The 12,500-nt window shown below is 48.2% G+C and overlaps 1 protein-coding gene across 1 annotated transcript in view; it reads left to right on the top strand.

The window, feature by feature from the left end:
* The window catches only part of Clic4 (chloride intracellular channel 4), a 59,240-nt gene extending 49,384 nt beyond the window's left edge, over window positions 1-9,856 (top strand). The window contains exons 4-6 of the mRNA XM_048350533.1: window positions 1,488-1,594; window positions 8,443-8,624; window positions 9,359-9,856. Of these exons, the coding sequence (XP_048206490.1) occupies window positions 1,488-1,594; window positions 8,443-8,624; window positions 9,359-9,523 (454 nt within the window). The 3' untranslated portion in view covers window positions 9,524-9,856. The remainder of the gene's footprint in view (window positions 1-1,487; window positions 1,595-8,442; window positions 8,625-9,358) is intronic.
* Window positions 9,857-12,500: the final 2,644 nt, after the last annotated feature.

Raw genomic sequence — 12,500 nt, forward strand, 5'->3', positions numbered from 1 at the left:
GAATGTTTTGTTTATTTGTTTTTTTTTTTTGCCAGGGCTTCATGTATATAAGGCGAGCACTTTACCACTATGCCATATTCCCAGCCCTTTCTTTCTTTCTTTCTTTCTTTCTTTTTGGCCAGTCCTAGGCCGTGAACCCAGGGCCTGAGCACTGTCCCTGGCTTCTTTTTGCTCAAGGCTATCACTCTACCACTTGAGCCACAGCGCCACTTCTGGCCATTTTCTGTATATGTGGTGCTGAGGAATCGAAGCCATGGCCTCATGTAAACCAGGCAAGCACTCTTGCCACTAGGCCATATTCCCAGCCCCTTTATTTCTTTTCTTTTCTTTTTTTTTTTTTTTGCCGGTCCTGGGGCTTTGGACTCAGGGCCTGAGCACTGTCCCTGGCTTGTTTTTGCTCAAAGCCAGCACTCTACCTCTTGCGTCACAGCGCCACTTCCGGCCTTTTCTGTTTATGTGGTGCTGAGGAATCGAACCCAGGGCTTCATGCATGCTAGGCAAGCACTCTACCGCTAAGCCGCATTCCCAGACCCTCAGTAGCTATTTTATATCATCCTTACCAGTAAAGCATCCTGCTCAGTTTTTAGAAGTGCTGTTTCTTCCTGAGTTCAAAAACAGCAGAAGAAAAGTGTTTCTTGCCAGGCACTGGTGGCTCATGCCTATAATCATAGCTACTCAGGAGGCTGAGATTTGAGGATCCTGGTTTGAAGCAAGCCCAGGCAGGAAAGTGTGTGAGACTCTTATTTCCCTCCAATCAACCACCAGAAAACTGGAAGTGGAGCCGTGCCTCAAAATGGTAGAGTGCTAGCTTTGAGCAAGAGAGCTCAGGGACAGTGCCCAGACTGCCAGTTCAAGCCCCAGAACCAGCAGAAAAAGAAAGAAAGGAAAGCAATGTTTGTCACTGTTGGAGCACTCAGGACAGTTGGCGCCATTGTGTTTTCTGTTGCTAGCTGCCTCAGGGGTCGGGTCGTGGGAGGGCAGGTACTTGCTGTGGAGAATCAGTGGTCCGCAGGCCAGGCTGGCTCAGCCCTGCCTGGGGCCCAGTCCTGCCCGCACTGGCTCCACTCAGTACTTAGGATGGCTCGCGCAGGCGAGCAGCGAGTTTTTACCTTGTTTGATTAGATTCTTTGGTGTTTGGATTGAGTTACTTGAGGTTCAGAACATGTCGTCATCCCAGCTGTCTGGGGGACGCCAGTGGTCTGGGCCGACTCCACAAGTCCACCGTCCCAGTAGCATTGCCACTTGCCAAATGGAGGAGGTGGAGCGCGGACGCCCTTTGACTGCCAAGAATCTTAATGCCTGAACAAAACATGGGCAGAGCTCTATTTCCTAAGGAAAAAACACATTTAAAAATAGCATAGAAACAGAGGAAGACGTTTCTTAGGGTAGTAACTAGCGAAGAGCTGTCTGGGATCTGCTGGCACAATGGTTTATTGATGGATGCATCTGGGAATGATTTATAACCCACTATCACCTTTTCCATTTAGGTACTTAAAGCTGTCGCCCAAACACCCAGAATCAAATACTGCTGGAATGGACATCTTTGCCAAATTCTCTGCTTATATCAAGAATTCACGGCCAGAGGCCAATGAAGGTACAAAGCAAATAAGTTGAATTATTGAAAACAAATTATAGGAGTTTCACCATGACAGGGATTATCAAGGAAAAACCTTGGTGTCTAAGCATTAAGTATTAAAAACCACTTTTCAGACTTGATCACATAAACTGGAAGGACTTCTTAAATTGCTGGGTTCCCAACTAGTGCCCCAATGCCTGGGTAGTAGGTTCATGATAAGATGTTTATAAGTTGTTCACATACTCTCTTGAGAAGTTTTCACAAAAGGGAAGCTGCCAAGACTTAGGTTGAATCAGAATCATGGGGCCCTGAGTTCAATCAAACCCCAGTGCTGCCCTTTCCCCCTATTTACTGTGTGCTGCCCTTTCCCCTATTTACTGTGTGGTTATGGTGGTTTGACACAGTGATTTAGCTTCACTTCAACTGTGACTAAAGCTCTTGCTTATTTGTTGAGTGCCTACAGCCTACAAGCAGCTGGGTGCTTTTTGCGCGCGTGCGTGCGTGTGTGTGTGTGTATTCCCTTTGCTTTGAAGAGCGCTTTGGCCACTACTGGTGATCCTTGTTACTCAGGAGGCTCAGATCTGATGATTGCAACTTGAAGCCAACTTGGGCAGGAGAGTCCCCAGACTCTTTTTGTTTTTGTTTTAAATTAAAATATATTTTTAGTATTTCATTCAAGTCCAGTGAAGGGAGGGAGTGTTTGAGCTCCATCCCTGTCTTTACCATGCTGCCCAGCAACTGCCCATTTCCCTTTTGTGGGTAGAGTAGTGGTCTTTCTGGGGAACCCTGCATAGAGAATATGTACAACAATCTGTGGCTTCTAAAAATGTTAATTTATGGGCTGGGAATGTGGCTTAGTGGAAAAGAAGGCCTGGTTCCATTCCTTAGTACTGCATATACAGAAAAAGCTGGAAGGGGCACTGTGGCTCAAGTGGTAGAGTGCTCGCCTTGAGAAAAGAAGCTCAGGGACAGTGCCCAGGCCCTGAGTTCAAGCCCCAGGAGTGGCCAAAAAGAAAGGGGGAAAAAAAAGGTCATTAGATTTAGACATTTTGTAGCTTGGAGGGTTCTAGAGGTTTCTGGCAGCAATTGGCAAATGGTACTAAACAGAAAAAGTCTTGGTGCTGGTTGACAAGAATAAATGCCTTGTAAAAATGTGAAACATTTGGTAATTTCCTTATGTTATTTCAGCAGGCAGACTTTCAAGCTATCCAGGCTAATTTGTATTATTAAAATGTTAAATTGCAGTCAGGAGCCTGTGGCTCACACCTATAATCCTAGCTACTCAGGAGTCTGAGATCTGAGGGTCATGGTTCAAAGCCAGCCTGGGCAGAAAAGTCTGTGAGACTCCAATCTCCAACTACCAAGAAAACTGGAAGTAGCATTGTGGCTCAAAGTGGTAGAGTACTAGCCTGGCTCAAAAAAGCTCAGGAAAGGGGCTGGGGATATGGCCTAGTGGCAAGAGTGCCTGCCTCATATACATGAGGCCCTGGGTTCAATTCCCCAGCACCACATATACAGAAAATGGCCAGAAGTGGCGCTGTGGCTCAAGTGGCAGAGTGCTAGCCTTGAGCAAAAAGAAGCCAGGGACAGTGCTCAGGCCCTGAGTCCAAGCCCCAGGACTGGCCAAAAAAAAAAAAAAAAAAAAAAAAAAAAAAAAAATCAGGAAAGTGTCCTGGCCCGGGTTCAAGCCCCATGATTGACACTACCCGCCCCCCCCCCCAAAAAAAGTCACAGCATTTTATAGCTTAATGTTAAAGTTCAGTTTCTTTCACTCTTGAAATAACATCCACTGCACGAGATGTTTTTTTCTGCAGTGAAAAAAAATATTAGTGTCCAAGCCTGGCTTGCATCTATTTCTATAATAGGTTCCAGTAGCTGCCTTGGTTTGGAAGCAGTTTTTGGTAATTGGCTGCTTTTCTGCCTAATTTGTACCCTAACCCAATAATTGTGCTGCAGCCGCCTCCCGCCACAAGCCCTCTGCCTCTCCCCCTCCATGCAGGCCGCCTGCCCCCTACGCTGGCCCCCTGGAGCACTCTTCAGTTGAGAAGTTTGTTTCCCTCCCTTCTGGGGGCTGGAGGATAGTTCCAGCTCCTCTGACACTTGGGGAAAGGACAGGGAAATGAATTCTTTTGCTTTAGAGGATGAGGTCTGGGGGGAACGTGATTCACTTAAGTATAACTTGGCCTTCTATTTTTTCCTACCAATTTCTTACTATCTGGGGTAGCCACCTACACTTAGGTCTCTGGCACCCTGTAACCAATAAGAACAAAGGACATAACAGATTACCAGTGATTCATTTAGAAGGCTTTATACGTGATGCCCTATTGGTAAATAAGAATTCCAGTTGCCAGGCAGCTTTTCCCACAGGGACATGAACTGTCAGGAGACTTTAGAAAACAGTATTGGGAAGCACTTAGGAACTTCCTGGTGTCCCATGAGTGTGTTTGATGCTGGCCTCTCACCTGTTGGTTTAGGACAATGAAATGCCTTCAGTAAACCTAGATACGGATAGATGCTCACAGAGATGCCATTGTCATTTTTAAATGATAAAGGAGAGTAGATGAGTCTTTGATTTTCCTTTCACCAATCAGTTAATTTATAAAATTCAGCATTTTGGGCAATTTTAAGACATTTTGGAACCTGTATGTAAATTGGGATTAGATGCCCAGACGCTGCAGTGTGGGCTAGTGAAGGCAGAACCACTACCAGTGCCTACATTGAATGGATGGATGTGGTGTAAAATTATAATTCTTTTGCTAACAGGTCTAGGTTGACTGGGAATAAAAGTTTATGCAGGGGCTGGGAATCTGGCCCCGTGGTAGAGTACTTGCCTTACATATACAAAGCCCTGGGTTCAATTCCTCAGCACCACATATACAGAAAAAGCCAGAAGTGGCGCTGTGGCTCAAGTGGTAGAGTGCTAGCCTTGAGCAAAAAGAAGCCAGGGACAGTGCTCAGGCCCTGAGTCCAAGGCCCCCCCCCCAAAAAAAAAAAAAAAGTTTATGTAATCTTTTCAGGCATTAAAAGAGTGAGCTAGTAATTCCTTTTAAATAGAATTAAGTATGACTTGTTACTAGATCTGCTTTTTCAGTTCTGTGATTTTATTCATGTAATTTACTATGTTTCCCAGTATATATATACCTAATCTATTGGCATTTGGTGTTTGTATTTATTCTCTCTTCTTTAGTACTGGTACCAAAGCTTGAACTTAGAGCTTGGTCCTTAGCTCACAGCTAGTGCTCTACCACTTGAGCTATGCCTCTGGTTCAGCATTTTGCTACCTAACTGAAGATGGGATCTTGTAGACTTTCCTGCCTGGACTGGTTTTGAACTGTGATCTCAGCCTTCTGAGTAGCTAAGATTATAGATGTGACCCACCAATTCCTGGCTTTAGCTGTATTTATGAATTTGTCATTATGGAAAACTGCCATTATATGCTCTTAGACATATTTCCTAATGTCCAAATTCCTAGTTTCATTTATCTGTTTATTGGTTGTGGGGCTTGAACTCAGGGTCTGGGAGCTAGCTGCTCCTGAGCTTTTTTTTTTTTTAGCTCAAGGCTAGTGCTTTACCACTTTGAGCCACAGTTCCCCTTCTGGTTTTCTGGTGGTTAATTAGAAATAAGAGTCTCATGGGGGCTGGGGATATAGCCTAGTGGCAAGAGTGCCTGCCTCGGATACATGAGGCCCTAGGTTCGATTCCCCAGCACCACATATACAGAAAACGGCCAGAAGCGGCGCTGTGGCTCAAGTGGCAGAGTGCTAGCCTTGAGCGGGAAGAAGCCAGGGACAGTGCTCAGGCCCTGAGTCCAAGGCCCAGGACTGGCCAAAAAAAAAAAAAAGATATAAGAGTCTCATGGACTTTCCTGCCTAGGCTACCTTTGAAACATGATCCTTAGATCTCAGCCTCCTGAGTAGGTAGGTAGGATTACAGGTGTGAGCCACTAGCGCTCCATGCAGATTCCTATTTTTAAAATGCAAACAAAGAATCTATGAGTTCTGATTAGTTCCTTGTTACTCAAGACTCCTTTCTGTTCTATTTACTTTCTCATTCACTCTGGCTTTCAGGAAAAACAAGTGTTTGGAAGTGAGGATAGTTCATCATTTTAGCTATGAAAGTGCACTGTGTATTTAATCATCTTAATGCATTATCAGCTTTCTCCAAATCTGCTGATACATAATCCATCTTAGACAGTTGCTGGGCATTTGGCTCAAGTGGTCCATTGCCTGCCTAGCAAGTGCACATCCCTGGGTTCAACCCCCAGTACTACCCCAAAAAAAGTTGGGTAAGGTTTATTCTTATATAAAGGAGTAGTAGTTTGAAATTTGGGCTTTCTTTCTTTATAGTGCTTATAATGTTAGAATAATCTTTGTTGTCCTCATTGCTTGTTGCAGCCGTGCTAGGGGTGGAAGCCAAGGCCTTTTGTGTGCTCTGCAAGTCCCCTGCCATGGTCCCCCCAAGCCCCCAGACCTGTCCCCCCAAGCCTAATCCTCCCAGCCCAGTCTCATTGCATGTCCAAACCCGCCCCTTCTGCCTTGAGTTTCCCCCACTCAAGTCGTGTAAGTGAGAGAGTTAGGCATGCTTGTTGGGAAAGCCAAGTGTGCTGGGTGCCATGGCTCACACTGTAATCCCAGCTCCTGGGGAGGTGAAGAGGGTGAGGATAGATCGTTCATTGCTCGAGGCCAGCCCAAGGAAAAAGTTCTTGAGACTGCATCTCAACCAGTTTAAAAAAAAAAAAAAGTGAGCACAGTGCAGTGTGCCTGTCATCCCAGCTGCGTGAAAGCAAAACCAGAATCTACCCAGGCAGAAAGCAAGCCTCTATTCAGAAACAACTGAAGCAGAAAAGAAAGCGAAGAAAATGGAAACGTTACACCAGTTTCGATTTCCTTACTTTCACTTTACACAATTTAATTTTGCAAACATTTATTTTACTTTCTAAAAAAATACAATTTAATTGTTATTAAGGTATTGTATAGAGGGGTTACCATTTCACAAGTCAGGCAGTGAGTACATTTCTCTTTGGACAATATCACCCTTCTTTTGCTCTCCCCGGCTTCCCTCTCCCACCCCTCCCACAAGTTGCACCATTTGTTTTTCCACATAGTGTGTACTGAATAGCATGGTTGCAGTTGTTCCCACTTTCTCCCTCCCTTTCTGTGCCCACCTTTGTCCCTCCAAAAGAAAACTCTAAAGCAAAAAACAAATACCGTCACCACCAACAATAACAAAAAACAACCCTGTTTCCATTTCTTGGAATTCATTTAGATAAAAAGTATTAAATGTTGAGAGGAGTTACACCTTGGGGTTCCTCCCTTAAGAATATATATGTGTGTGTATATATATATATTCCTCTAGTCTCATTGTTTGTGTGTGAGTACATTTTGTTAACATTTAATAGAAATATGTGTCTCTATATATATTCACATTTGGCCATTGTGGTTTCCACTTACTAGGTAGTGGAAATCCTTCCAGGTGGGTTCAGAAAACTGCCACACATGGATTTACTCAACTATTTCCTGTAGGTAGATATTTAGGTGTCTCAGGTGTAGACCAAGCACAACGGTGTGAGTACTGCCAGTTTGCTGCCCTTGGGCAGCATTCTAAACAGGTCAAAGGTTTGCTCTGCTTCGCCAAACTCTCCTCCCAGACCACACCATTCTGTATTTCCCCACACTTTTGACTCAGGGGTCAGTGCCTTTTGAATTTTGCTATACTTTCCCAGTAATTTATACTCTGTCTGTGGTTGCCATTGTTTTTAGAGCGTCTGAAATAGCCAAGTAGAGGTGCCAGCATAATCCTACAGCAGGGTATTAGAAGCAATCACACTGCTTAATAATTCTGAGAGACAAGGGACTGTCTGGTGGCCCGTTGCTGCCCTCTAGTGGCTAAGATAGATATTCTCTTGTTGTCATCTGCTTGGCGGGGAAGGGGGGCATGTGGCATGTGTCTGTGTGTGTGAGTACACACACCAGTCCTGGGGCTTGAACTCAGGGCCTGGGTGCTGTCCCTGAGCTTTTTTGCTCCTAGTGTTCTACCGTGTGTGTGTGTGTGTGTGTGTGTGTGTGTGTGTGTGTGTGTGTGTGTGTGTGTGTTTAATTAGTTAAGAGTCTCATAGACTTTCCTGCCCAGGCTGGCTTTGAACCACGATCCTCACATCTCAGCCTCCTGAGTAACTAGGATTATAGGTATGAGGCATTGGCACACAGCTTCATTTTTGCCTTTTATTTCATTTTTTAGATAAAGTCTTCCATTAACTTTGCCAGAGTTGCCTCAAATTGACCCTTCTACTTCTGCCTCCCAAGTAGCCGGGACTGTAGGCATGAACCACTACATCTGCCATGTTTTTGAGATAGGGTCTCACTAGCTTTCGCACAGACCGTAGGCTCTACTTTTTTTTTTTTTTTTTTTGGCCAGTCCTGGGCCTTGGACTCAGGGCCTGAGCACTGTCCCTGGCTTCCTTTTGCTCAAGGCTAGCACTCTGCCACTTGAGCCACAGCGCCACTTCTGGCCGTTTTCTGTATATGTGGTGCTGGGGAATCGAACCCAGGGCCTCATGTATACGAGGCAAGCTCTCTTGCCACTAGGCCATATCCCCAGCTCCATGTAGGCTCTACTTTTAAAGAGCCTGTGGTACTGGGATGTAGCTTGGTGGTAGAACACTTGGCTGCTCTGGGGTTCGCTGGAGTACCACAAACACACAGAGTATGGTACGGACGTTCTGTACCAAGACCTCGAAGGAGCAAACCAGCCCTAGGTTTAACAATGAAGCAGCTGTCAGGACGAGCTTGCCCGGGGAGCAAGTGCTTTTCTGCTCTGCCGCACGGGTCGTTTCCTTTCTTACCTCCTTCCTTCCTTGTGTTTTTAAGCGCTGGAGAGGGGGCTGTTGAAAACACTGCAGAAACTGGATGAGTACCTGAACTCCCCGCTCCCCGACGAGATCGACGAGAACAGTATGGAGGACATCAAGTTTTCCACACGGAAATTTCTGGATGGTAATGAAATGACACTGGCTGATTGCAACCTGCTGCCCAAGCTGCACATCGTCAAGGTAGGGCTGGGGGCCGCGCCCTGGGCTCGCGGGAGGGGGGCTCCCCTGTGCTTCTGCTTCTCATCTGCTGGCTGCCAGGCCTGGGTTACGCGGACAGTGTTCGATCAGAACACAGAAAAGCGCATCACACACTTTGCTTCTGTGACCCAATGGAGATGGAAAGACGGGAGGGGGAACGGAGCTGTCGGAGTTTGGAGCTCGGTCTCATAGTGTCTACGGAGTGAGGGTAGGAAATCCACAGGCGTGAAGGAGTGTGTTTTACAAGCGTGTGTCCAGTGCTTGCACATGGCCCGGGCAGGAAAGTCCGTGAGGCTCTTACCTCCAAGTAACCACCAAAAAGGCACACGTGGCGCTGTGGCTCAAGTGGCAGAGTGCTATCCTTGAGTACAAAGCTCAGAGAGAGTGGCCAGACGCCGAGCTCGAGCCCCCGCACAGCACACACAAAAAGTTATTTCCGTGACTCTGAGAGCGGCTCGAACTTGAGAAGAGTCGCCACCATCCCGCGACTGGACTTGCGCAGCATCGGGGATGCACGCTCCACCTGGATGTGGAGGTGCGGGTCCTGCTGCGGCTTTGAACCGGGATCCTCACATCTCAGCTTCCCGAGGAGCCAGGATCACAGGCGTGAGCCCCTGGCTCCTGGCTAAAACGAATCGTTTGCTGAGAAGCTGGGCTTCGGTCTAGGTTCTGAGGCATGGACAGTGAAGGCTCACTTGGCTCTCTTTGAATTTCAGGTGGTGGCTAAAAAGTACCGCAACTTCGACATCCCCAAAAGCATGACGGGCATCTGGCGGTACCTGACCAACGCCTCCAGCAGAGACGAGTTCACCAACACCTGCCCGAGCGACAAGGAGGTGGAGATCGCCTACAGCGACGTCGCCAAAAGACTGAGCAAGTAGAGCCGTGCTCGCGAGACGTCTCCAGACCCCTCCCACGCGCGTGCTTTCCTCACGGACTGCCCTCCTGTCTGCAGTAGAGATGCGTTTTGCATGAACACGCACTTATTCACGATTAGGATCATGGATAGACAAGGTGCAGTAGTTGGTCTGACAACACACACTCCTAAGCAGTATTACCATCCAGCCCCGCCGCCCCTGCCCACCGCCTCGGCCTCTGACCCGGACACACTCCATCGCAAGCTCATCTGTGCCCGAGGAGCCACGTGTAGCTTGAATAGAAGCCATGATGCCAGTCACCCCCCTCCCCCTCCCCCTCGCATGCGCCTGGCCTCGATGGTTCTGGAATTTCCTTAGAGCTCAGAGGATGGCCGGCCGCACCGGCCTTAGTGGAAGCGCTGCCTGCGGTGGAGCCTCTCACTGCCCAACTGCCCACAGCCATTCCTCCTCCCCCATGCTGGAGGCCCAGTGGAGAGGGGTGGAGGGCACTGTCATGGTCGTGGGGCATCTCAGCCACCTTGGTGTTTGAGGCGGAGAGGTGTTAACTTAGCTGTGGGTGGTGGGGCGACCTTAGGTCGGGTGGGGTGAAGCCTGTTCCCGTGGCTAACTTAAAGCATGGCCTCCCCCCACCCTCCTTCCCTGTACTCTCCTTCCTTCCCCCCTCTCCCCCCCCCCCCACCTTGGAGGGCGACCTGCCCCATGGTTGGCCTCCGTGGGCTGAGTGGGAGCTGTTTCAGGCCCGAGGGAGAGCGGCATTTCTCCTTTGAACAGAGGCCTAGTCCAGAGATGCGTGTCACGCGGGCACAAGCTCGGTAAAGTTCACTGTGTGTGCTTCCCCAAATGGACCAAGTCCGCTCCAAGACTGTGAGCGTGACCACACGCGCCTTTTGGGCACCTAGCACGTGTAAGAGCTGTGTCTTTAAGTATTTTTGCTTTGAGATGGCAGCGCGCCCCCCCCCCCCCAACTTGTGTCCCCTTGAAGTGTGAGGATGGGCCGGAGGGGGGCCCAGTAGGGTGGGTGGGGAGGGGAGGGGGTGCCTCTGGAGAGGAAGCCGTGCTGAGTGGTCAACTCCTTGCAAAGTGTTTCCACGGAGGGATTCCCTGACCTCTACTGGGGCTGGAGGGAGGCAGTGTGGGGCACTGCTGTGGGAGGAGCATGCGCACACAAGCTGCTCCGAAGTCCTGCGTGGAGGTTGGGGTGCAGGCCGGCTCTGCGTGGAGGTTGGGGTGCAGGTTGGCTCTGCGTGGAGGTTGGGGTGTAGGCTGGCACTGCGTGGAGGTTGGGGTGTAGGCCGGCACTGCATGGAGGTTGGGGTGCACACGGGGGGAAGTGTCGCCAGCTCGTTTCCCCTCCGGCTTCTTTGCCGCCCTGGGTGAGCACAGCGCAGTCTGAATGAAAGCCTCATTTCCTGACAGCTACCGAGGTTTCTTTAATTAAACCTTTGGAAAGTCCTTTACTGTTCCAATTGATATAACTTCCTTTTTGTGTGCGTGTGTGTAGATACAGACTTGTAATAAAAATGCAAATACGATTTATTTCTTGCTAGTGTCAGCTTTCCCACCTCTAAACCACGAGCAGGCTGTCCGTGCAGATTCCTGACTGGTGCGCACTGCACTCAGTGGACCATTCTAGAACTTAGGAGCTGGTGTGTCTGGTGACCTTGAGCTTCTCCAGAGTTGCGTGTAGATAGCTTTTATTTCTGTGCATTTGAAAATCCCATTTAGAAAATACCTACAAAGTAAAGATGAGAGGAAATAGGAATTATTTTTTCACAAACATTTTGATACACATTTCATCAAGCTAATCGATGTCACCAATTTCTTAACACTGGCTAGAATCAATATTTAATTCAAAGAGAGAGATGTTCATCATAGATATTTTTAGGCTTACAAATTTCTAACCTTTGCAAATTATCGAGATTGAAACAACCAAGATTATATTTTTACCAAGGGGAGAAAAATCTCCCTAAGCCATAATGCTGAAGAATTGGACTTCTTTTTTTTTTAATTACTTGGCTAAGCAAGAATGCTTGTATTTTCTTTCCTCTCTCTGGAACATCATCACCAGTATATTGCTGGCAGCTATTGTATTAAAAAATAAATATATTTTCACTTATCAAAGGATTCTCTTTTCTCCTTCATGAAAACAAATAAAAACTTGAAATAAAAGTGTTTTGAGACTACTTTTTTCTTTTGAGTGTGATTCAGCACATTTAACAGCAAAAGAGACAAGCACTGGTGGGTTATGCCTGAATCCTAGCTAGCTTCTCAGGAGGCTGAGATTTTAAGGATCGTGGTTCAGGGCTGGGAATGTGGCTTAGGGGTAGAGTGCTGGCCTAGCATGCATGAAGCTCTGGGTTCGACTCCTCAGTACCACATTAACAGAAAAAGCCAGAAGTGGCGTTGTGGCTCAAGTGGTAAAGTGCTATCCTTGAGCAAAAAGAAGCTCAGGGACAGTGCCCAGGCCCTGAGATCAAGCCCCAGGATTTGCACACAAACACATACACACCATCAACACCATAAACTTTTAAAAAGGCCCCCAGGGAAGCCATGTCACAGGAGACTGGAAAACCAGGAAGGGCACGGGGTCTTCTTGTGCCCAGCTGTGACGCCCTGGGAGGCCAGGATTTCAGGCCTCCTCTGCAGGAGCCCAGCCCCAGGTCTCACGAGAACTAAGCAGTAAAGGCCTGCCTGCCCTCCTTCCTGAGCCCACACCCTCCAGTGACCGTAGAGACCTTGTGCCAGACCCCACTCTTCAAGGTCCCCCCATCTTTGAACATCGCCACTCTGAAGACCAAACTTCCCACCCGCAAAGCCCTCGGGGGCATCCACGACCAGAGCCCTGGCCCGCAGATGAACATCAACCACAGCGAGCTCTGACTTCCCTCCCCCCTCCCCCCCCGCCCCCGCCCCGTGGCCGTCACCATGGACTGCGGAGGTGGGGGAGGCGGGGCTCAGCTGTGGAGCTCACTGCTGTGTG

The sequence above is a fragment of the Perognathus longimembris genome, chromosome 7, assembly GCF_023159225.1.
Source record: "Perognathus longimembris pacificus isolate PPM17 chromosome 7, ASM2315922v1, whole genome shotgun sequence".
Taxonomy (NCBI): Eukaryota; Metazoa; Chordata; class Mammalia; order Rodentia; family Heteromyidae; genus Perognathus; species Perognathus longimembris.